The sequence below is a fragment of the Oculina patagonica genome, chromosome 14 (genome assembly GCF_052425735.1).
Source record: "Oculina patagonica isolate OP01 chromosome 14, crgOcupat, whole genome shotgun sequence".
NCBI classification, from domain to species: domain Eukaryota; kingdom Metazoa; phylum Cnidaria; class Anthozoa; order Scleractinia; family Oculinidae; genus Oculina; species Oculina patagonica.
The window spans coordinates 2,446,666-2,473,277 of NC_135771.1; the positions used below are offsets into that span (position 1 = coordinate 2,446,666).

The 26,612-nt window shown below is 39.7% G+C and overlaps 1 protein-coding gene across 1 annotated transcript in view; it reads right to left on the reverse strand.

Annotated features, from left to right (window-relative positions):
- The window catches only part of LOC144637540 (uncharacterized), a 38,637-nt gene extending 12,383 nt beyond the window's left edge, over positions 1 to 26,254 (reverse strand). Inside the window, 17 exon segments of the mRNA XM_078496617.1 lie at positions 720 to 877; positions 2,261 to 2,586; positions 4,060 to 4,198; positions 4,855 to 5,183; positions 6,839 to 7,438; positions 7,980 to 8,133; positions 13,401 to 13,723; positions 14,616 to 14,996; positions 16,402 to 16,698; positions 17,642 to 17,798; positions 19,050 to 19,372; positions 20,800 to 21,189; positions 21,711 to 21,863; positions 22,577 to 22,734; positions 23,323 to 23,605; positions 25,582 to 25,660; positions 26,135 to 26,254. Coding sequence (XP_078352743.1) covers positions 720 to 877; positions 2,261 to 2,586; positions 4,060 to 4,198; positions 4,855 to 5,183; positions 6,839 to 7,438; positions 7,980 to 8,133; positions 13,401 to 13,723; positions 14,616 to 14,996; positions 16,402 to 16,698; positions 17,642 to 17,798; positions 19,050 to 19,372; positions 20,800 to 21,189; positions 21,711 to 21,863; positions 22,577 to 22,734; positions 23,323 to 23,605; positions 25,582 to 25,660; positions 26,135 to 26,182 — 4,298 coding nt within the window. The 5' untranslated portion in view covers positions 26,183 to 26,254.
- Positions 26,255 to 26,612: the final 358 nt, after the last annotated feature.

Sequence of the window (26,612 nt, forward strand, 5' to 3'; positions counted from 1 at the left end):
AAAAGGTTTTTTTCTAGTATATTTTAGCCTCATTTGGATTTCTTTCCGGCGGGCGCGGACGGCGGGGAGAGGGGGTCGAGGGCCCCGCGGCCGGCCTATTCTCCTCATCTGCCCCGGGGCCGAGACCCCGACCATGAGCCCCGCGACACGGCGGACGAAGGGCGGACTCGTCCCGCGCAAGCCGCGCCCCGCCGTGCCCCGCCCGACCACCTACCGCTCTTTTATTCTTATTTTTGTTTCGTTTATTCGGCCGAAGGCCCGTAACGAAGTACGACCCGGCCCGAGCGCCCGGCGCCCGAGCACACACCAGCACAAAACAAAGCCCGTCCCTTACGTGCTTTTGGAAACAATAACAATTCTAGTTGTTCATTTTTCAAAGGGAAGTTTTCATTTGCATCTGCTTCGCCGAACTTCGATCGTCCTCGTCGACCAGCGGGAGCGGACGGGGGGAGCCACACAAGACGAGGGGACCGGAACACGCCGCAGTCGAGAGGACAGCGCCGCAGAGACCGCACACAGGACTGATCCGTGGAACCACCACGCACCGAGCAACGGTCCCCGACCCACGGCGCGAGGGACAGGCGGCAGTCCGACCCTGACAGCGGAAGAGAAAAAGCACCAAAAAAAGCAAATTTTACCAGGCACTTTAACATTCTCCCATACGACCTCCTGCAGAGTAAATGACATTTTGCAAAAATTTGTAGAATAATTCTTAAGACGAAAAAATTTCTGCATTACCATGACAGCCATATAGTTCCACTCTCATTGATATGTGGCGTTACCAGGCTACTGGTACGAAACGAATATAACGTGCCATGATTGGTGGCTTCAGGTCATGTGACACAACAGTGTCTTTGTCTGTATTTCCAGCAAAATTCTAGATGAGTAAGATGGAAAATTAGTAGTGACCTATCCTCATTTTAACCCTTATATGGTTTAATTAAGTTCTCGCCACTTTCCCCTCTAATTCTGCGATGCTGATTACCCTTTCGCAAGCCGTCGATGCGATTTTTAAAGTTAGATACCGGCATCAGCATTAACAACCAAACCTTTAGTAATTGATGACGTCATATCTGCTCAAGGTTAAGCCTGGACTGGTCGCGACTGTGTTCTGATTATCCAGAATAAGGCCTTGATAAGGCAATTATTTAACCTTAGTTAGATTCACAATTACCTTTTATAGGAATTAACGTGTGTAGGTTGATAACGGCATAACGCGAATGAAGATACCCCAAAAGGAATAACGGAAAGAGGGGAACAAAGGAGGAGAACACAGGGAAGAGTCACACTGAAGGCGATCAACGAAAACATGCGTGGACTCCACTGAGCGTCTCGAGAAATGATAGGGAGAAATGCGGGGGAACACCGATGACGAAAAGGGGCCAAATGGATAACGATGGAATAACGCCCACATAGGCGCGGAAACGAACAAAATAACGCGACAATAACGCGAAATGGATCGCGAGAGCGAATTCCTATAATAAGGTAGGTTTGAGATAGAGAAAGTGTCATTTATTCTAGGAAAGGCACCTCATATAATTACATCTTTCGCGGTTTAGTGGATCAATGTGTTGGTGTGATTTTGAGGGAGGGGTGTTAGCATGCCAAAGGTTCCGGTTCGATCCTAGGTGGTTACATGCATTTTTGTTAGTAGAAAAAAACCCAGTGATAGTGAAAACATTGTAAGTGTCGCTAAAATAAGATCGACCGGCTAAGAAAGTTTCAACGTTATTGTATGTAAAGCAAATGCACCAAATGACCTAAATGGGACTATGTCACGGATTTTACCAAATTATTGAACAGCCAAATTTTATTTTTTTTTTGTCGCAGGAAACCTAAAAATAATAGTCCATTTTTATTTACAATTGCTATATAAGAGCACTAAAACTGTTAACGAGCATCTTTGGCTGCGGATGGCTTGGATGGAAACGGATTGCAACTTGAAAAAGTAAGGCTTAATTTTTCAAGTTGCTTCCGCGCGTCTTTAAACAAATCTATATTTATAGTCGTAGCTTGATTTCTATCCGCAAATCAAGGTTATATCTTCCTTTAGATGTTCACAAATAATGTTTTTATGGGTTAAGTTGCCTTACATATAATTGTCATATAGCTCCTTTAAACACCACAGAATTCACACCAAAATTATGCAATGAAACCACATGCCTCTGACTCGTGGTTCCACTTGAGTTTTGTCCTTTCATGGTGTAATTTCTATGGTCTGTAAGAGTGTAAGCAATGATTGAATTGTTAAATATCTAACCTTGCTTGCATTTTGCCCATGTTCTTTGTAGTCCTGAAAATCCAGTGCATCATTACTGTACTGCAACTGATACTGGGTTACCCACTGGGAAAAACCATTCCTCCCTTGCGTTGCTACACGTGTCACTTTGTACCGACCAATCATATCGATCTGCAGCCATTGATTGACATCATTTGTGAGAGCTGACCAAGCTCCTTCTATGCCTCCATTCTTTTGAAAGTGTAGTCTGCCGTGATAAGCGGCATAGTTGATAGCATGCTGCGAAGAGGCCCTGATCTGTCCATCAGATATCTCACCGCTTTCCATGCCAAGGGCGTCATGACATTCTAAATGTTTTGTGGAATCGATACAAATACAAAGTTATTTATATAGTCAATATGCAGCTGTAATAAATTCAGAGAATAATATTAATCGTCTATCCCTTGAGACGTTTTCAACTGGTTTATGGGGAAGCAACTACCCTACATCATTTTCTTTTAAATGAAGTTTGAACAGTGTTCTCACAGCTTGCAAAGCAATCATTGGGATGGTGGTCAGCGGATAACTCAAAGGCGCATAAGCAGATCCTCTGTTGAAGAGTTGTTTTTATTTCATTTTATTCATCTGCTTCCGTTTATAGTCGGTTAGTAATGGTAATTGAACTAGTGGAGTGCAATTGGGTCTGAAATCATACGCGGGATTTCAAAATCGAACAAGCAGGCAGCGCGAGTTCGATTTGAATCAGATCAAAATTGCACGACATGAAGTTCGATTACCACTTTATTACATCCATTTTGAAATCGCAGAATTTAATCGCCCAAATGCAGGATTTTATTTAGTACCAATATTTATTGATCCAGCAAATAAAAAAAAGATGCAATTTAGAGCGAAAAATTCTGCGTTCGTAAATAAATAGCCCTCCCGGATATAAGCCACTCACATTGCAAGGAACCCCAGTGATTACGAAATGGTTGTAATAAGCCCAGAGCTTATAACCGGAATTTAACGGTATTTAAATTAACGTTGTCAGATCAAAGCTTAAAGATGAATTCGCAGTGCCGTACTGCGCAATCTCGGCTGCAATGTTTATGTGCAAAAGCCCACAGCGTAAGCGGAAATGTTTACAAGCAAAACTAAAAATTCCGCGACAAACTTACCTTTTTCTTCATTATTAACGCCAGATATCCTTGCAGAACAAATAATAACGAGTAGAAGAACCTTGACGCTATTTCAAACCGACGTTTTAGCTCATCGGAACTTCTTGAACGAAACGAACTGTAATGGACGGACTAGCGAAAAAACGTCATGTATGCTGTCACCGAAGTGTAACGTTTCAACGAATTCAAAACAAAAACGTCAAACAAACCCCGAGGTCTGCGCAGTACGGACTGGAAATCACCCCCCATCATTTAAGGACAAGACCGAATGGTGTTCTGAATATTCACTGAAATTTTGCATATTAAGAGGAATTTACAAGTTTGTATTTTTGCACGAGAAGAATTTGTTTTTCCTCTTCGGGAGGCCTTTTTCTGTAGCTTTACTTTCACTGATGCATGGCTTTGAGTTTTGAAAAATCTTCTAAAATTTAGTGTAGCTAAAAGTACCTTGTTTCCACATGTCTGAAGATAAAGAAAACGTGCAAATTCGCATTTGCCAAGTCGTTATATCACATTAGTATTTGTGCAGTAGCTCTCTTCTACCCTTCCTACCCTTCGGTCTTGTTTTTAAGCTTTGATTTGACAACGTTAATTGAAATAGCTGTACACCTTAATTGCATAAAGTTGCAAAGTAGTTTTTCATATAGAAACCTCCTCCCTTACCATGGCAACCATACAACTCCACTCTCATTGATATCCACAGATTCCAAGCTACTGGTCGAAAACGGATATAACGTACCGTGATTGGTGGTTTGAGGTCATGTGACACGACAGTGTGTCTATCCGTGTTTCCAGTAAAATTCTAAAAGATTAAGATGGAAAATAAGAGGGAGGTATCATTATAATTGTTATATTACATTTTATTCTGAGTCAACATCTCTCAGAACTTAACTTTCTCTTGTCCTAGATCTTTAACTGGGGATAATAATAATAATTATATCATAGGTGACAAATTACTCCTTAATTTTGGCGCGAAATTTTAACGTTAATTTATAATTTCACATGTGAAATTATAAAATTGCCATGGCAACATAGTGGTAGATGGCGTCCGGGAAAGATGTTCAAGCTAAATTGGTAATTTATAATTTCACATGTGAAATTATAAAATTGCCATGGCAACATAGTTAGTGGCAAGATGGCGTCCGGGATAAAAGATGTTTTCAAGCTTAAACTTGGTATATTTTCGCTCGAATTTCATCTTAGCATCTTAACGCTCTTTCTCCATATGTTTTCGACTTAGCTTTAGGAGTCGACAGAAGGTGCTGAGAATATGATCTTATTGTGATATTGAAATGCTAACTTTTAGCAGCCAGGTGCATTCACTATTATTTTAAAAAAAAAGTGGGGGGTCACCACTTCGTTTCAGACATAAAGCGTGTAAAAAAGCTACCCTGATTTTGAAAAATTGGCGCGCGTAATTCAGCGACCCTGATTTGCGATTGTTTGTGTATATTTCACCTTGGTTGCCTCTTGCCCATGCTCTTTGTAGTCCTGAAAGTTTAGTGTGTTATTACTGTACTGCAACTGATACCGGGTTACCCATTGGGGCGGATCAGATCTTCCTTGTGTCGCTACACGTGTCACTCTGTACTGACCAATCAGATCAATCTGCAGCCATTGATTGACATCATTTGTGAGAGCAGACCAAGCTCCTCTTCTGTCTATAGCAGCTGCTTGCAAGTGTAGTCTGCCCAGAGCCGCGGCATGTAGGGTACTATATTCCGAAGACGCATTAATTTGGCTGTCAGCGATCGAACCGCTTTCCATACCAAGGGCTTTCTGGCATTCTAAAAAAACCGTTACAAATACTATTCATTATTAATAATACTTTCACTCCAGTGACCAGCGGCCATATTGGTTTGTTAAACAAAAGTCGATTTTTACATAAAAATAGAGTTTCATTCTCAGAGGAATGGCTTGGTCACCAATATGGCCGCCATTTGTTTGTTTTAGAATACCAATATGGCTGCCGTGACGTCATATTAAAACGCTCTATAGGTTTATGAAATTTAGCTGTAATGAATAAAGTAATTTTCTTTTTCGTATATCTTATGACCAACTAAACATGTTTCGAAATCTCATGGAACCGAAAGATTCCATTAAAAAAATGTATATAACTTGTTTAAGCTGAAGCATGTTAAGGGAAAATGGAATTAAGTTTTTAACAGAAACAGCCGTGGAAAGATGGGTTTTTTATAAGACCTTACACTCGTATCCATAAGTCTTTCTTGCCATTCAAGTTTTTGACTTAACTGAAGGAATCGGAACGAACATTAAGGGCCTGTTTACATGGAAGGCGGGTGCCCCGGCTAACCGAATTACCCGGCTAACCGAGCTACCCTGGGCGAGCCAACTTTTCATACGTTTCTTTAGAGAACGCATCGAAGCGTTTACATGCAAGACGGGAAACCCGCCTTGCCGGGGCACTCGGTCTGCTTGCCCGGGGCACCCTTCTAGGCGGGATAGCTTTTGACCGAGCTATCCCGGCTTGCCGGGATAAGTCTTCGCGCGTGTTCGTTAATTAAATTTGAAGTTAATGGCATAAAATGCATAAATTCTCGACCCAAACAGTGCTATTTGACCAAAATTAGATCAAATTAGTTTTCTCTGTAGGCTGGAAAATTTTTCTTTGAGCAACAGCTAATTAATTCGAAATTTTCGTTGGAATGATTATCCTAACTCACGAAACAACAAATTTAATTTCAATTTGGCGGCCAAAGACTGTTAAATTTCGATTGGATTCCTCCATAAACGGACGTACTAAAGTTCTAAGTGCTTCCACATCAAAATAAAACAGGTTTGAAGACGGCTAGCCTCGATTATTTAGTAAAACGTCATATTTTTCTTCATTCATTTGGAGCTGCATGGTTTTCCCACGCTGTGGCACGCTTCAGTGACGCTGTCTCATCCCGGGTAGAAGGGCTGTGAATTCTGCATGTAAAGGCGGGCTATGTTTCATCCCTTCTAGCCGGGTAACTCGGTTAGCCGGGGTGCCCTCCCTCCATGTAAACAGGCCCTAAATCTTTGCAAGAGCAAACAAAAAAAAAAACATTCCAAGATATTCACGATAAGTCGGCTCTCAATCATGCAACCACCAGAAGTTGTACGACTTGTATGATCACTTCGCCAAATACGCTCACAAGATGATAAAACTTGTGCATGATGGCCCGGGTGGGAGGCGTGGTGACTTGATGATAGGAGCGCTAAACTCCAGATTGAGAGGTCCAGGTAAGAGCCTTGGCCAGGGCCAATGTCATGTGCTTTTACGCAAGACACTTAACTCTCATGGTACCTCTCTCTATCCAGGTGTATAAATATGGGTTAAGACAAATTCAGCGCTGGGATGGTAGGAGTTAAAATACTCAAGACTCAAATGCGGCCTAGCATTTAATGACCCGGTTTGACTATGGAATTTAAAAGAACAGAGGGACCATTGTCTTACCTGGAGTCGTCGGGACCATAGTCGTTGAGCGCTCAGTGGATGACGCCATAGTGGTTGAGCGCTCAGTTGATGACGCCATAGTCGTTGAGCGCTCAGTTGATGACGCCATAGTCGTTGAGAGCTCAGTTGATGACGCCATAGTCGTTGAGCGCTCAGTTGATGACGCCATAGTCGTTGAGGGCTCAGTTGATGACGCCATAGTCGTTGAGGGCTCAGTTGATGACGCCATAGTCGTTGAGGGCTCAGTTGATGACGCCATAGTCGTTGAGAGCTCAGTTGATGACGCCATAGTCGTTGAGAGCTCAGTTGATGACGTCATAGTCGTTGAGAGCTCAGTTGATGACGCCATAGTCGTTGAGGGTTCCGTTGATGACGCCATAGTCGTTGAGGGTTCCGTTGATGACGCCATAGTCGTTGAGAGCTCAGTTGATGACGCCATAGTCGTTGAGAGCTTGGTTGATGACGCCAAAGTGGTTGAGGGTTCCGTTGATGACGCCATAGTCGTTGAGAGCTCAGTTGATGACGCCATAGTCGTTGAGAACTCAGTTGATGACGCCATAGTCGTTGAGAACTCGGTTGATGGGGCCATAGTTGTTGTGGCTAAATATGAAAATCAATAATTAATAATCATAAGTCATTTTCTGTCTGATTAAATTTCGTTATTTATAAAAACTTTTGACCTTGTTTACAGTTTACCTCGTATAATGTTGCAGACAGTTGAAAGACGTTGAATAAAATTGTTGCTTGTGGTAGTAAGGTAAGGTAAAGTCTGTGTCCGGCAGAGATGGCGGAGCGGCCCAACCAGCCGGAGATTATCCCGGTTTCCGTAGCATTAAGCGACTAGGAGTATTGCTACTCCCCCCTAAATGGGATGCTAGTACATCGCAGAGGTACTCCCAGCAGTAAATTTCGGCGGTACCCATTTGTACATCTGGGGGGAGGGAGACACTGTGAGAGTAAAGGGTCTTGCCCAACAACACAACCCAGCGCCCCGGCCAGGCCTCGAACCCTCGCGGCAGTGCTGAATGAAAAGAAGCCACTTTAAACCAATTTTCTGGTGAACAAACGATACAATCGGGACAGTGTGCGTAACTTTACTCTGCAGTTACTATAAGTAGTAATACGTTCTTACAATACCAACCTTCTAGTGTCGTAGGCTCTCCATAAATCTCAATTCTCAAGCAGGGATGAACACAGAAGCTCACTGGCCAGATGCGAACATACTGTGCCTTGGGTATGTAAGGCTCAAAAACCTGCTTGACTACCTCGTACGAATTGTCATTTCCTTGAAGAATCTACAAAAAAACGGTAAAAAAGAATCACTGATTAACTTAAAAACCCTCAACCCTGGTCAATACTCTTGGGACATTAACATTCCCCCCTCCCACTCCTCCCCGCCCCTAGTTTCACCTGATTGGTCAATGTCAGAGTCTCCCTGGTCGGTTTAAAGGACGTTCGCGCAATTGTTTATGCGCATCCCGGCACGTAAGCGTCGCAACGTCACGCCACGCCAAGCATTGAGGCGCGCGCTGAAGACATTTTCTAAGCACATATAGGGCTGATAGTCGTCGCGTGAACTTTGCTTGCAATTAACTCTCTTAGATGCCGATCGGTGACCCCTACATTTTTTTTTAACGGATCACTTTTTTTGACGATTATCTACGTTTTGCGAAAAAATGAATAAAATCTATCGATTAAAAGTTCGATTTTTTTGGTCCTACGTACGTTCGAATGCCTCTTTTTGATCTTTTCGTTTTGCTGTACGACGGTTTTGAATACCGCTTTCAGGGTTAAGTCTTACAAAAGGTTGGCAACACTAGAACGTTTTTTTACGCAACAGACCCACTTCTACAAAATATGACTAAGAACATTTGCCTCTCTTTTCTCATCTTCAATATTTTTAACTATAAATCCCGTAAACCATGTTGAATTGCGTGCGCCAATTTTTCAGAATCAGGGTAGTTTTCAACACGCTTTATCTCTGAAACGAAGTCGGTGACCCCCACATTTTTTTGCATTTCTGACACAAGTAACTTATTATCTATCTGACTGCTGTAAACTTTTTAAAAAAATATATCGACTAGAAAATATTTGCGCGAACGTCCTTAAGAATGCCGGTCGCTTAGAATCCAACATTTCGTGGCAAGAGGATGGAACTTCGATTTCTTTCATACTTTTATGTTAGATAGGCTAGGGTATAACTTAAATCACTGTATAGTTCTTTCAATTGAATATCCTTTTATTTTAAAGAAAAATGCAAATAACAAAAATCCGTTGAAATCGTCATTTGAGGCGCTAAATTATTCATGATTTTTGCACGAGTTTGAGAGCCTCGCGTGCAAAAACAAATCACTCTACCGTCTTTTAAACACTCAAACCATAGTTAGCAATCTCTTAACATCCACTGAAATGATTTTGGGAAATATTGCGTTGTTCTTTGTAGACAAAATAATTTTATTTCGAAGGCATACAATTCACTGCCGTAAAAGTACTTGGTAAATAAAATTAATTTTCACCATGTGCGAAACCTTCAAATCGTTTAAGCTTCTGGTGGTTAAATGTTAGAAGAATGGTGTATAAATCCCTGTAAAAATTTCTCCGGGCAAATGATTAAAAGCGACGTGAGATCTTTTCGAATTCGGTTAAATATGCAAATATTTGACCTTCCGCGGTCAACTTTGAAGTTACGGGTCAGAAATAATTTTTGTTCCGTGTTCCAAGTCCTATCCCATTTAAGACCAAATTAAGCATATTAAAAAAAATATGTAATTTTCTAACCTTTATCTGCTGTAAAAGGTAGGTTCGAAGGCCATTTTAGCATGATTACGGCTCTTATCATTCGTCGCATCTGAGCTTCGTTTTCCTTCCGCGGTCAACTTTGAAGTTACGGGTCAGACATGAATGACATGAATATTTCAATCCGTGCACAATTCTTAACCCATTTTGGGTCAAAATAATCACACACAAAAACATTATGAAATATTCTAACCTTAATCTGCTGTAAAAAGCAGGTCCGAAGGCCTTTTAAGCACGATTCCGGCTCTAAGCATCCGTAGTAATTTGAGCTTCGTTTGTGTAAGTATGTCATATTTAGTGGTCGAAATCCAATCTGTGATCAACTTTCGGCGCTTCTCGTCACCACTGCATCTTCTTCGACGGCATACGCCGATTGTTAGTATTGCCTCGTTAATAGTATACAAAAAAATAACATCTGATCGCTAAACGGCATGATGTCGGCGCTTACAGTAGCTTACAGTACCATCTTGCAATGGGCCGTCTGTTCGTCACGCAATACTGTGTCATGGACATTTTTTTAGGGGGTGGTAGGTGGGTGTGGGAAAGGTTGAATATGCGGAAATGCTTGATTTAATACTTTATGACAAGTACGTACTCGAGCCAGCAACAACAACAACAACAACAACAACAACAACAACAACAACAAGTACAGTGATATCTTTAGGCAGACAAGAAAAAGCACACGTACTGTCAGTTGATAAGCGTTTGGTACAGTGTAATGCAACTGTTCGCGAATTCGGTTGCTCGCGCGGGGTTGGTTTTAATACCGGGGGTGGAAGGAGGATATAAATCTTTACTAAACAAGTAGAGTTTTTAAGTAGTTATTCCCTTTTTTACTGTAGAACCGAAAACGAAGAGAAAAACTCGCGTCTATGTTTTTGGGGGTGGTGAGGGGGTGGGGGCCGGGGGGTTCTTGGTTGGTTGGTTAGCAAAGTTTTATTTTTTTTTCACAAAGATACCTAACCAAATATCGCATGTCCTGTATAAATGGTTAATGATAGAAGTAACGATAAGTTTTGATTTTTTTTTCGTGATCGAGTGGCAACTTAATAAAAACATTGCATCGCAATTTTTTTTCGCCCTACGGTAAATCTGGGTGACCTGTGGCTTCGGGTGGTCATTCGTCAACCTGTAACAAAGTTTGTTTACTTAGGAAGCCACTAAATTAAATTTGGCGATTTTTCACACGCCGAATTGCCATAGCAATTTGCTTATCCTTTTTAGCATAGAGTTTTAGCACTGAGTTTTTTTTAACATGTTTTAATTTCGTTTAAGCTTCAAATTAGTTATTGTTGAATTTAGACATCATGAATTCGACAGTATGTTCAAAACGGCACCCCTCCTTCCACCCCCGGTATTACAACCAACCCCGCGCGAGCAACCGAATTCGCGAACAGTTGCATTACACTGTACCAAACGCTTATCAACTGACAGTACGTGTGCTTTTTCTTGTCTGCCTAAAGATATCACTGTACTTGTTGTTGTTGTTGTTGTTGTTGTTGTTGCTGGCTCGAGTACGTACTTGTCATAAAGTATTAAATCAAGCATTTCCGCATATTCAACCTTTCCCACACCCACCTACCACCCCCTAAAAAAAATGTCCATGACACAGTATTGCGTGACGAACAGACGGCCCATTGCAAGATGGTACTGTTAAAGCTACTGTAAGCGCCGACATCATGCCGTTTAGCGATCAGATGTTATTTTTTTGTATACTATTAACGAGGCAATACTAACAATCGGCGTATGCCGTCGAAGAAGATGCAGTGGTGACGAGAAGCGCCGAAAGTTGATCACAGATTGGATTTCGACCACTAAATATGACATACTTACACAAACGAAGCTCAAATTACTACGGATGCTTAGAGCCGGAATCGTGCTTAAAAGGCCTTCGGACCTACTTTTTACAGCAGATTAAGGTTAGAATATTTCATAATGTTTTTGTGTGTGATTATTTTGACCCAAAATGGGTTAAGACTTGTGCACGGATTGAAATATTCATGTCATTCATGTCTGACCCGTAACTTCAAAGTTGACCGCGGAAGGAAAACGAAGCTCAGATGCGACGAATGATAAGAGCCGTAATCATGCTAAAATGGCCTTCGAACCTACCTTTTACAGCAGATAAAGGTTAGAAAATTACATATTTTTTTAATATGCTTAATTTGGTCTTAAATGGGTTAGGACTTGGAACACGGAACAAAAAATTATTTCTGACCCGTAACTTCAAAGTTGACCGCGGAAGGCAGGGTGTCAAGTTCCTATTTTTTCCTATTTTTTCCTATTTTTTGGCCTGCCTTCTATTTTATCCTATTTTTTCATGAAATTCCTATTTTTTCCTATTTTTAAGGGTTTTCCTAGGTACACAGAAACATTGTGAAATATTTGAAATGAAATGGTCAATAAAATTGATAAATTCTACAAAAAAACTGAAACATCATGTCAAAAAGGACCACTTTAAAGCCTTTATGAGTGATTTTCTTCTGAAACTCGTGCCCAGACTTTCTCAGTGCTTTTGATAGCATGCAAAAACTTTTTTATTTTCTCCTACGCGTTTCGTGTGACTAGCGCACACTTCTTCAGGGAGTTTAACAATACAATCAAGTATACCTGTATATATACCTAGATACAATTCTGCATTTCGCAAAAAACAACACCTACGGATATGCATATACAAACCGCTAAGTAATGCGTCTAGGAAACAGGCGGAAAAATATTAAAGGTGTGACATACTTTGAGTGTGACATAACTATTTGGGGCCCACAGTTTAAGCTCATTAAACTAATGAAATTTGGAATCTGGTAATTATTGTAGGATGAGTTGTGCTCGGTCACATAGGTGGTAACACTTGTTTTTGTTTATACGCAATACATTGTGGATGTATGCCATTGCGCCTGTTAATATTAAAGCGTTGGGTTGTGGAACAAAGTTGCTGTTAGGAGTGTTAAGAGGATAGAACTCAAAGAAATCCTACTATTTTTTCCTATTTTGAGGTGGGAATTCCTATTTATTTCCTATTTTTTGGACATTGTCATTCCTATTTTCCTATTTTCTAAGTGCCATTTGTTACTTGACACCCTGGGAAGGTCAAATATTTGCATATTTAACCGAATTCGAAAAGATCTCACGTCGCTTTTAATCATTTGCCCGGAGAAATTTTTACAGGGATTTATACACCATTCTTCTAACATTCAACCACCAGAAGCTTAAACGATTTGAAGGTTTCGCACATGGTGAAAATTAATTTTATTTACCAAGTACTTTTACGGCAGTGAATTATATGCCTTCGAAATAAAATTATTTTGTCTACAAAGAACAACGCAATATTTCCCAAAATCATTTCAGTGGATGTTAAGAGATTGCTAACTATGGTTTGAGTGTTTAAAAGACGGTAGAGTGATTTGTTTTTGCACGCGAGGCTCTCAAACTCGTGCAAAAATCATGAATAATTTAGCGCCTCAAATGACGATTTTAACGGATTTTTGTTATTTGCATTTTTCTTTAAAATAAAAGGATATTCAATTGAAAGAACTATACAGTGATTTAAGTTATACCCTAGCCTATCTAACATAAAAGTATGAAAGAAATCGAAGTTCCATCCTCTTGCCGCGAAATCGAGAAATTGTCTGATTCTTAGAGACCGGCATTCTTAAACATACGGCGCGATTTTTTAAACCAATCACTGAGTTTAGCAAACGTTAAATCAGTGTAAGAGCATCGTTACTTTGGTTAGTAAAGTAAACTACTCTATATGCATATTTTCTACCTCACTGTTTCCGCCGTTGTACCATTCCCATTCTGAGCCGTCAATGGACAACTGCAGGCGATACGTCTTTGTATAAGCACCGGTCGCATGGAGGCCCTGCGTGGCCACTGCACAGATACTGTGCAAAGACTCTAACGTAACTTCCAAGTATTCCACTGAGGTGTTTGTTTGTGGACACCAGGCCTCCTCGCCAGCTAGCCGAGCTTTCCAGGGGACGTTTTCATACCATGACGAGGAGGCTGTTATTCTGTACTCGCCTAATATTCCATATTCAAACCCGACGGCCATGTTGCTGCATGTCTCGTTGTCAGTTTCGTGGGCAACTGTAAAGAGAATGACAAATTACTTTAACAATGCAATTCCTTCAACCTAAACTAACTGAAAAAACTGAAAAATGTTTTGTTTGGAATAGGTTGTACAAGACTTTGCAGAAATAAAATTAACCCCCTCCCCTGTTACAATTAACTCATGCATACAATTTTTACACCTCTCTCTTTTGCGGAGGCTCCCTAGGAGAGGGGACGCCGGCTTTCTTTTCCCCTCTCCCCAGCCTCCGTCAAGGCAACACAAAAAAAGTCTGTGTGGAGGAGCGAGTTGTTACACTAAGAATCCAACTTAGTCGGATCTACCTGACTGACCATGGCCATTACAAGAATATTTAATAATTGACATCACGACGGAAAAAGTATCAAAGTTTCATAAAAATTTCGTCTCGTACTATCAAACCTTAATTTTTTTTATTTTGATTAGTTGTTTCACTTATTTTATTTTTAATTAGTTTTAGCTAATTTTTTAATAGAAAATGTAAGCGCATTGAGTTTTTTTAAATGCGCCCAAAAAACCTTATTATTATTATTATTATTATTATTATTATTATTATTATTATTTTCTCCATTTTATCGTTTTGCAAACATTGCATGATTTACGTAAAGAACAAATTAAGTAAACAGGTCAGTAAACTAGCAACACCCTATCCTCCCTCTTCTTTGTACCTTATCTCAAAACATTACGCCTTGTAAGTTAGGCGGGGGGGGGCCAAGAAATACTGCCCAGTGCAACATAGCCTCCAACGCAGTAGTTTTCAGGGGCGATCGCGTTTAATGTCAAACACGATCACCCCTGAAAACGACTGCGCGCAAGGCTAAGTGCAAAAATAAGTTGTGCAAAGTTGACCGATAGCTCCATTTATTTCTACCGAATGTTTGACGCTCTTACCTTTCCTTTCACAGACAAAGGGTTTAAGATGAACACATTTATCTTGGTGCCATGCGCCAACACTACTACACAGCAGATCGCTTGAGGTACAGATACCCACACACAAATTGCTTTCTCTTCTTTTATTTTTCCACTTGTCACTAAACCCAATATCTGAACCATCCACCCATAAGTAATCTGATATGCTGTCATTCCATTGAGCACCAATCCAAGAAACGTTATTAGCCAATGCTGCGACAAAGTTGTTTTCTTCGTAGTTTGTGATGGTCACCAGTTGAGAGTTTCGACTGAGGCAGCCTTCTTTGGCTTGTGTCCACGTTCCTGGTTTACTTTCAGTTAAATAGCAGGAGTTCCGATACCTTGTCCAGGAAATTGGACATGCTGTAAAATAGTGAATAAACGTTGTAAAGGGTTTAAATTTATTACCTAGCATTTCATTAATGAAAGAACATTTCACCACATAGGAAGAATTTTTCCAGAGATTAACATTATTAAATCCGAATTCACATTTACTATTAATCAAAGCTACAAATAAGTTCATTAAAAACTACTGTCGTCAAGACTATTGAATTACTAATATAATTTTTTTTTTAAAAAAAAAAAAATGCAGTTTTCACCACGGAGGTTTATTGTTTTCAGTGCTTTTGTAATCCGATCGGCAGTTTATTTTTGATTATCAGTTTATTCTGTTTTAAAATGTCCATATGTTTTATAACTTAAAACTCATATTACAGTTTTTTAGTTATTTAAGTGGATCCAGTTGCGCGTCTCGGGGATTAGTTAACAATGATCACTGAAAGTTATCTCATCTCATCTCATTTCATCCCATCCCATCCCATCCCATCCCATCTCATTTCATCTCATCCCATCCCATCTCATTCCATCTCATCCCATCCCATCCCATCCCATCCCATCCCGTCCCATCTCATCACATCCCATTTCATCTCCTCCCATCCCATCTCATCTCATCCCATCTCATCTCATCTCATCTCATCTCATCCCATCTCATCTCATCTTATCTTATCTCATCTCATCCCATCCTATCTCATACCATCCCATCCCATCCCATCCCATCCCATCCCATCCCATCCCATCCCATCTCATCTCATTTCATCTTATCTTATCTTATCTTTTCTTATCTTATCTTATCTTAGCAATACACGTTTGAGCTCCAATCTGTTGTTTTGTAAGTGGGAAAGTGGGAAACGTGAAATGGCTGTTTTATAAGTATGAAACGTGAAGTGGCTGTCTTCTTCCTCGTGAAACGTGATCATGTTACAAAGTGACCGTGAGCCATGATTTTTTATGAAGCAAGAATGTGTGAAATTTGTCGTAAAGTTTGATTTTGTAGCCACCAGGAAAAGTGCAAATCGAAATTTCTGTTTTATATTCATTAAAACGTGATCTGGACACCCTCCCTCTTTGACTTCCCTCCCGTTACAACCCGACCCCTCCCCCGCCCTCCGTTTAGAGACATGTTTTTCAGATATTTTGCCGATTGGTCCGATTTCCGCTGAAAAGATCGAATCGAAGGTTAATGTTAATCAGAAAGAATACCTTATTCGAGTTAAAAACATTAAAATAATATGCGAGAAAACGCGGCAGTTGTTTTGTTGTGGCACTTGTCTTAAGGATCTCATTGGTTCGTGAGTATTTAAGTGTGAATTTTGAACTTTGAAAGCAAAGTTAAGTTTTTTCCTTTGTTTAGCAAAAAAAAATCCTCCATAGATTATTAATTGTTTTTAATGGTCGTAGGCCTATAGTTGGATATGACAACATTTCCTACCTCCATCTCGAGTCGTAATGTTAATACAATCAGCAGCAACGCCTTCTCCATAATAGTTTAAAGCAACAACTGTCGCACAGAACGTGGTATTCCGCTCAAATGGTCCGAAAGGTTCAACAGTGGTTTCTGGGCCAAATGTCCACTGCCACGTTCCATCTGCGTGTGAGAAGATAACCTTGTATCCTTTTAATTCACCCGCCAAGAAGAAAACTTCCGGTACCTGCCAACTCATCTCTATACCGTAAAGGCTTGTTGGATGCTGGACAAGCTGTATATTTCTCGGCGGACGAGTAGGGCCTAAATTTAAGACCGGAAACGGGTCTTTGGTTAATAGTTTAATTCAATCAATTACACTTTACCACTTTACATAGATAGATGTCAGCCCCGGGGGGGGGTTTTTTTTTGGGGGGGCATCCAAAAACCAAATACGATGTATTAGCTAGGTTAAAGGCGCTACTACAATCTAGAGACATCAATTGTCGTTACCAATTACCAGACAGTTTTTAACATGTTTTAAGCTCTGGGGTCGCGCCCCAGCTTTGGTAGTACATCAGGACAATATTTCTCAGTTGACGAATCTCTTTATTTTCTTTGACTGTCTGCCTACTTGGTATTATGCAGTAGTAATGTCAGGAGAAATAACATGTTGAACAACCTTGGGAAACAGATTTGAATGTAAGTGAAATCGAGCGTTCTACTTGTGCGTACTAGGCCTTATAACTAGGTTCAACTGTAACAAACGCCCCACATACTAGTAAAACAGATGGACGAGTTACCATGTACCGGGGCTTAAAGGGGCAGTCTCGTCAAGATCTAGTGACTGTGTTACTTGAAAATCCAAGGGGTATTAATTGGAAATCTACTAATAGTTGCCTGGTCTTGCTAAAACGTACTGTTCTAGTCATGAAAACTGTTTAAAAATTGGTGTGGCTTCGGACGAGTTGGAAAGAAGTGGCCTAAAACTTGAAAACGTTGGGCCGACGTTTTCAAGCATCTCACTGTTACTTGGAAGAGAATCACTCAAAACCATTGATTATGGTTTGTTCCCATCTTGGAGATTGAATTTATGCCTTTCTTTTGTTGTTTAAAGGCTATTTTGTTATTAAAAATAGTGCACCCTCGCAGTTCTAGCATAGTTGACGCAAAAACTTAGAGGATTTCACGTGAAACTGCCCCTTAAACACGTAAGAGAATCACCATTTTCGTTTCAGCAAAAACGGTCGCTACAATGTCAACTCACCTGTTGAGTTATCAAACGGTCTTCCGTAGATCTCCACTCGCAGGCACGAGGTTGCGGGAGAACTTAACGGAATGGAAAATGTGACCTTATCTGCTACAACTCCGTCTTCTAACATGGTGACGTGAACCTCATACGGATTAGAATTTCCTTGATGCATCTAATACGACAAAACGAAGGCGGCGTGATTATAGAAAATACTTAACTTATCATCAAATTTACAATTACATCACTTGGCAGTTGCTAAGGACAGTTCTCTGCCCTCTTAATTTCAAGCAGCAGACGATTTGAAAAATTGCTATTACGTCACATTTGGCGCCAAATGAGCTCAAAATATTGAATTTTATACTGCATCTAATTACAGCGTTACACACCCTTTCGTAGGTTGATGTAGTTTTACCAAAATGCCATTTTTTGTCCAAACTTCGCATGCATTTGATCATGAATATCCATGTTAAGCCCTCACAATTTGATACAATCATCTGTGTGATGTTTAAACTACACCGTAGTTAGTTTTAAAAATTGGTCTTCCCAACTCATTGTTAATAATTAACAAAGACTTTCACGATTTTATTTCGCCGTCTTCTCCTTAGTTTTAGAATCAGCGACTCTTCACATTTCCCAATGCCTTAAAGATCGTCAAAAAATACTTCGCTGCGCGTCATATTTCCTACTCTCTTCTCGGTGTTTGGGAATTTGATAAAACACTGGCTCTCTCGTTTGATACATTACGTCACTTCCGGGTATCGATACTTTTTTTGGTAAGGAGGTGGGCTTAACTTCTGAAGGTAACTTTCGGTAATGGTTTCCGCTTAAGGCGAGCCTGTGTCTTTCGACATTATAGGTAATGAAGAGTACTTTAAAGGGTCTGTGTCATGGCTGAGTTAAGTTTACTTTATTATATTAAGTTTTGCCAAATACTTACTATGAAACTTAATGTTTGAAAACAAATTAATTCTATGGATCCAAATGACAAAACCATAGCTTCACTGCAACTAAATGTGCCTACCGGGCGTTATAATTTAAAGTTTCAAGGAAACGAGACTAACTTTGAACACTGTTCAGCCCAACAATATTACAATTACCCATATCACAATCTGTTTCAATTTTCGTCAATTCTGGCCATCCATACCTTCTTTTGAATTTTCTGTGTTTTTTTAAATGTTCCTCCGCTGTTTCAAGAGGTTATTTTTATATTTCATCGAATTTGATGGTCATTTTCTATGACTAAATATAGCTAATATCCGTGACACAGTCCCTTTAATGCAGGTATGCACGCAAGATAACAGGGACGGCGGAGCAATTTTCCAAGTGGGGGGGGGGGGGGCGTGGTGGGGGGGGGGGAAATTTTTTTTTTTTTAGGGGGGAAAAAAAACCCCCCCCCCCCCCCCCCCCCCCCCCGATAACTCACCAGCGTCCCATTTTTAGTTGTGTAATAATCTCCCTTGTCACCCACTCTAAGGAAAACCATGTATTCCTTTGTAAAATAGCCTTGTTCATAGAACCCTTGAGTGGCTATAGCGCAGATGTAATGAAGGACTATTAAGTCAATTTCAAGATAATTTGGTTCCTTGGTTTTTTTCTCGCACCAGGCGCCCGGCCCAGCAAGACGTCCGTAGCGAGGAGTAGTTGTTATATTATAAGAGGATCCTGAAGTCATCTGGTGCTCTTGTATTAGACCCGTTTCCACGCCAAGAGGAGAGCTAAGACATGTTCCGTTGTCGCCGTAAAAAGCTGAAAAGTCAACAACATATAAACTCATTTTTAAGATGTGAATACAGTAAAACCCGGTTAAAATTTTTTTTTTTATTTTTTTTGGTTTTTTAAAAAAAAAAAAAAAATTTAAAAAAAAAAAAAAAAAAAAAAAAACAAAAAAGAATATTGTTCATCGTGGTTTAAGATAGGAATGAACGTTTATTCGTTTGTCTCACGATAGAATCGCTTTGAGATGCTGATCACGACGTTTCGATTGCAATACTGCTAGTCTTCATGTCTTCCCAGGCGATGAGGTCGATTGTTTGCGCGTCGCCGACAAACTAGTTTTTACTGGATGATAAGCGACGGTGAATAAGCGAAATTTAAACTCTACTTACTACTCCGTCGGTTTGATTTTCAAAAAAAAAATTACTTTTATTTAGACACGGTAAGGATTAAAGCTATAAGCTTGTGGGGCCGCGTGTACGTATTCCCGATCGAATTGGAATTTGGTAGTGTTGGTTATTGTAGAGGGAGGAAAACCGGAGAAAAACCCTCGGAGCAAGGACGAGAACCAACAACAAACTCAACCCACATATGACACCGGGCCGGAATTGATCGTGGGTCACATTGGTGGGAGGCGAGCGCTCTTACCACTGCGCCATCCCTGCTCCCCCGAGATCGTGACACTCTGTGCTTCTGGTCAAACGACTCAGATTTCATCGTTGGTAAAAAACTAGATTTAGAGCTACGCAGTTGATGAAGTTTACTTAGTACCTGTCTAGAACCGGATGGTACACAAGTGAGTGAATCGCGAAGCACCCATATAACGTGGAAATAAGTATTATGGTACATGTGAATACAAAACAATTATGAAGGTACATTCACATACAGTAAAATTCCGGTTATATGCCGCCCAACTTATAAGCTCCCCCCGTTATAGGCCCGGTATAGGCCCATCTACCTGGAAACAAAAACATACATCCGATTGTAACCCCCCTCTGACGGATGACGATACTGAACAGGGCTAAATGTTGCTTTATTATGCGTTTTTAACTTAAAAAGTATTCCGATCAACACTTCCGTGATTTGTTTCGAAACGTTTTTTTCATTCCGCTTATAAGCCCTCCCGGATATAAGCCCCTTCACTTATAAGCCCACCCAAAGCACATTACGAAGTGTAGTGTATAAGCCCAGGCCTTATAACCGGAATTTTACGGTACATACACAGACGACGCTTACCCTAGAAACAAGGCCCAACCAACCACAACCACAACCCTAGAAACATAACTATTGTTTCTACGGCCGTTTTATCTGGACCGCCCGTGTACACACTGTAGCTCGCGTACATATTCTTTCTGGGGAATTACCGACATCGGTACGGTGATAGGATAAAAGTTTTTAGTATATAACTTATTATCGACAAATTAATAAAATTTCTATACATCCTGAAGTTTTCTACAAACCTCTCCTCTTGCAGACCGCCTTACTTAATTTCCACGAGCAATGAATCAAGCTCCAGTACATAACACCAGACATACTGTCTAAGTTCGTGGTATAGCAAGTTATTGGCGGAGACTGGTGCCTCGTGTTAATTTTACCACTGACATATGTAACATTGGAGCCATCAGACCAGACTTCTGATCCATCTTGTAATCCAATCCAGGCTATGCTTCTTGTCTCGTTGCTTAGATGGGCAAACACAAAATTGTGTTCATCCTCACTTTTAATAGACACCAAGTCACTGTTGAGATTCAGACATGTTTCCCTAGCATCACTCCAGTTCTTCCCCTCGGTGAAGTTGTTTAGCTTGTAACAGTGCTTATTAAACAGGGACCAACCTTGTGGGCACGCTTCTGTAAATTATTTTAGAGAAGAAGAAGAAGAAGAAGAAGAAGAAGAAGAAGAAGAGAGAACTGTTTCAGTGATAGATGTTCCCTTTTAAACTTTTAAACTCCAGTAATTCCAGATAGGAGGCGAGCGTGGCCTAGTGGTTAGTGCGCTGGACTTTTTATCCTCAGGTCCCGGGTTCAAGTCCTCCTCCCTGACTCTGGATGGATTTGTATTAGATCTGCTCAATTCATTTAAATCAGCTCTAAACTAACAAAACAAATCTTTCCCACCATATGCATGCAAATAGGCGAGAGTCAATAATTTTTATGCAGGAAAAAAAAGGGAAGGGGGCCCAAAAATTTATGCACGCATATTAAGGAGTTTAAGGTGTGAGTGGGTAAGGGGGGGGGGAGGGTCAGCACAAAGACGTGCAATAATGTCAAAAGAATTTGACCATAACCCCCTCGTTTTGCACCAGCCCTTCCCTGTCTACATAATGGCCAGTCCCGTACATGGTCCAAAAGAAGAATACTTTACCACCTACCACATCTTTTGGTGTCGCTCAGTTTGTAAGATGGATTCACTCCACTGTACACAGGCGGAACACTCTGACACAGTCGTTGCCGTGTTTGGATTCCCAAATGACATTCTCCCCAGGCTCCCCAGTTACCTGGTGTAAATTCTCCCAGGATTCCATCTGCCAATCACAGAAAAGAAAACTATCAGTAGCAAGATTCTCCTTAATTTTTGATGCAATATTTATAAAGAAACTTGATATTCTACTCCAAAGCAGTCCTTGAACGTTTCATTTATGGTAACCTTTTTGTACTACCCCTGGGGGAGTACTCCCTATAATGGCCTTTACGGGGAGGCTCTGCCTGAAAGTGGTACCTTTTTCATGTTTCAGGTGTATAAAAGGGTAGGGAATTCACAAGTTAAGGTATATGAAAGGGTGGGGATATCGGTCATTTAGGTAATTAAAAGGGGCTTTGATTAAAATATTTCGAGCAGATGCACCTTATGGCTGAATCATTTAATTTTATTAAACGCTACATAAAAATGGCATCAACACTCGCTGTTTTAAGCATATGTCATGTCGTTTTGGTATATGAAATAAAAGAGAAACCTTTTTTCAGTAAAAGTTATACAAAAGGGTTGCTTTTTCTGTCAAAATAGTATATAAAAGGGTAAGGGGTTGGACCTTGGTGCGGAGCCTCCCCATACGGAACTTTTTTGAGTAGCCCCCCTCCCCCAGTATGTCTGGTATGATTGACAAGGTCACGTAACAGTGTCATGCAAAGAGCCTATTTCCATCCTAAGGCTAGTAACTGCGTGTTGCAGAAATCAGAGTTAGTTTATCACCAGGTCTCTCCCTTATCTCCTTAACGAGCTTACAGGGAGACTAAGTACCTGCTTTGTAGGCAATAAGGTAGTCATTAGGTATTGGAGTTTCTGTTGTTCCGTTTGGAGTGGTAAAGGAAACCTGCAGGTCCTGGCTGCTTTCTTCACCAACATGAAGTACAGTCATATGGTAAAATCGCCCTGACGTCATATTTATGCCCCTGGTTCTAAATAAGGAGAATGAATACGATTAGTGAAGGTTAATGATATTGTTGTTGTTGTTGCAATAGTTTTCCTAACTGGTAAAGTGATTGCTGCTATGCTATGCTATGTTATGTTAACATAACAATTACTTTTACACAAGGAAGTATTTCAGCCTCCCCGTGTTAAATAAAACACGCAATTATCCTTTAAAAAAAAACACAGAAGGAACCTTTGAATTTAAATTTAAAAATTTGTTTCTATTGAAAAGATTAATGATTTTATTAAGCTACTACGTAACTAAACCTAGCTTAACATAAAGTGAAACTTCGATGCAGTAACTCGACGACAGAATACAACGAACAAACATTCATTCGTGAAAGCAGACATTCCTCCAAAAATAGTATAGATTAAAAGTATATACGTGCGAAAACATTATCAGATATTACGAAACAATTTCTCAAATGGCAAATTTTTTGTTAAGTTGCCGTGATTACCTTCATACAAATTATAGTACACTAAAATATAATGAGTCACAACAAGGAAACAGGCTTAATAGCATAGCTATTGGTTATGTATTGTAAAAGAGGTGGAAAGTCAATTAATTATCTTACATATTGAGACATCTCATGAATGTGCTGTCATGCTGAGCCTCGATCAAGAGCGCGCATGCGCTGTCGCAGGATACATGGAATTTGTATAATCCACTTTCAGGCACTGCGATGTAGGCACGATGCCGCTGACCATATCGAGGGTGGTCAATACTTGTTTCAAAGCTGTTTGTTGTTTTAGTCGAACGGGGATTCTCTGGAAAATCAGGATGCTCTGTTAACGAGCTCAAGTTGTTAGCTTGTATCTTGTGATCATGCCACACTTCTCGAAAAACACCTTTGATCTCTGAAAAAAAAGGATTTACATAATACATTACTTTAATTTACCCTCGCATTTCGGTTTATACTATATCTCTTCCCGGCTCCCCCCCCCCCCATCCCCTCTTTTCCCTTCCCCCCCCTACACTTAATGCTAATCTATGACGTAAATCGTACAAGAGTTGTTAGAAAATACCTTAACTTTTTATAAATGGTGAATATTTTGGAAGATAACGCCTTTTTTGTGATGAATTCACTCAAAACCAACACTAAACTCACTCATAGCCAATAGGAGTTCAGAAATACTTTGCGGAAGTTTTCTTGATATGGGTGTGCTCTATGGTTCTCATAATCCTTACTCGACTTTCCTTCATGCCCAATTTCGAATTCACACACCCACTTCAAGGGTAAATCCGTTTCATTATTTTGCTGCAATGTGAGTAAAAAGTGTTGGCGCACTAAAGGTTATTCCCCAGTATTACATTGAGCATTTCCACTGCGGATAATTTCACGCGTGATAAGCGCGCGCGCACCAAAAAAAAAAGCGGCTCTTCCTTTACGGCTGGACTTCGCCCGAGAGGTAAATCGTCATTGGTAAACGAGTACGGTGACCTAACATTTTTGTTGTTGTTTTGAATTGAATAGTTGCTTTCTTTCTGTAGAGTAAATATGGACCAATTCTCAGTGTAGAATAAGAAAAAATAGCCGAAAACATGAATTTAACAAGCCATCGTGACTATATTCATGGTGATATTATAAGGATTTATTGGGTATAAACAAGGTGCTTTTGCTCCTAAACGAGCATGGGCATCCGCCGTTTTTATTTCAAAGTTTAAATTCCTATAACATAAACAGCAATGTTGCTAAAACATACCGAAATAAATTATTCAGGTGATTCCAGTAAGAGCGCGAAATCTATAGGCTCAGTTTTTACCACACCTGGTTCTAGTTACGTAACATGTTATGTCACAAGCAGGACGTTGGTTAACAGTATTAGGAAAAGTGTAAAATCATCATTTCCATGAATAAAGAATAAGCTAGAACCATGAAATGAACTTTTAATTCTCCTTACTAATTCTCTTACATTCCTTTTTTTGTTAGTTCTGAGAATATAGTGTTACATCAAGACAATATCTCCAGTTGATGATTTTCTTTATTCTCACCACCTGTCTGCTTAACAATGTATAGCAGAAGTATTGAGGCAACTAATCCCTTGTGGAAATTTAATTTATTAAACTATCCATTTTCTACCAAACTGCTCTGTATCTGTTAACTTATTTACTGAAAGAAACTTAGAAACCCTTGCCGTGACATTCCAACCAACTACAACAGCCTTGCACCGCATATTCAGACCGAGTATCCGAAACTTCGGCATGAGTCTTAGATCGACAACTTTGCTACTGTAAAATAATTCGCCGTATTTTAGAATATTTTTTTACCATCTTGCCACGATACGCCACCATACTCATATGAGTAGGAAAAAACAAAACAATGTAGTTTTTTGTTCAACTTGTGTGATATCGCGTGTTCAAAGTATCAGTGGACGTTCACGTTCAGAAAACCCCACGAAAAGTTAAGGAATTATTTTTTCTACAACCTAAGAGGACACAAAAAAGCGGTTGTCCCACGATTTTCAACGTCCTTTCTAAAGAACTCAATCCAGCACAGAGGTGCAGTCTTATGGAATTTTGTGTCAAGCTACTTTAATAACGCTACCAACCACAAGCAGTTTTGCAAAAAAGCGAGAATGGACCCCAGGTTGTCGATCCAGACAACTCCGAAACATATGTGTGATTTTCAATTTTAAATCTTAATCTTTTTAAAATGTAATATCGTTTATTTTAGTTTATTACTATGTAATAATAATTTTCTTAGGTAGGTAGATAGTCACACACGACCCCTCAAGCATGTATTTGCTTTAAAACAGAATTTAAAGGTTATTATTATTATTATTTCATTAACTCGGTACTCTTCACTTAGAACGCTAAAAAAAATTAACATTACCTGATGGTATACAGCTTAAGTTAAAGGTGTTCTCCACATTTTGTACAGCTCCCTCGATAAGATTTCCAGCGACAATGATCTGTTGATTCAAATATATATTCGTATAATAAAACTTTGGTTTGTATCTGATCTTAAAATCGGTTTAAAAAAGGTGGTAAAAAAAGTATAAAACTGAATTTTCGGTAACTCTCGGTACTCTCTGTTACCTTGGTTTTTCCCCCCCAAATCACATGTTTTGCATTTGACTTTGTACACAATTCCCTTGATCTGACATAAGCACTGAGCACTGTAAACTACTTCACATAAACGTTAAAATAAACTTCGTAAAAATCATTTGATTGCAATGGTGACTTATATTTAGTACATTTTTGTCGGATATGACTCAATTGTTTTAACCGTTAATTGTATATGTTACTTGATTAAAAGACTTTAAGAAGAGATTTAAAAACATTGCGTTTGAAGGTGTTCAGCATATAAAATTGCTTAGACATTTCTTGGGTACAAAAACTCCATAAATATCACCTATTTGTCAAGAAAGAACGTACATACTTACAATTAAAACATTAAACCATGTTTGACGACGTAAGTTCGCGCTCATCATCAAAGGTTGTAGTAAAAACACTGGGATTTTTCTCACATTGTAATGAAACGTTTCTTTTCATGGCACCCTTTTTGGAAAACTGTATGTTTTTTCTAAAGCGAAAGTCAATAGTTAATTTCATAAATTTTTAATGCATTGTTACTGCGATAGTTTTGTTTCTTCAGAATACCAGTTTATTTCTATTTCTGTAAAAACCAAAAACAAGAGTGACGGAGAAAAAGAGCGTTTACAATGCGCATTGAACTGGGAACAAATTATTCAAGAATGTGCTTTAGTGAAAGACTTTGAAAATGTGTTTGTTGGAAAAAAAAACTGTAATTCGAATTTCATGACTTTGTGTTATAAATAATTGATTCGTGAGAAAACAATTTGCGTCAACAGAAAAAACTAAGAAACAATTTCCGATTAGACAACATCAATTTTATTTGAA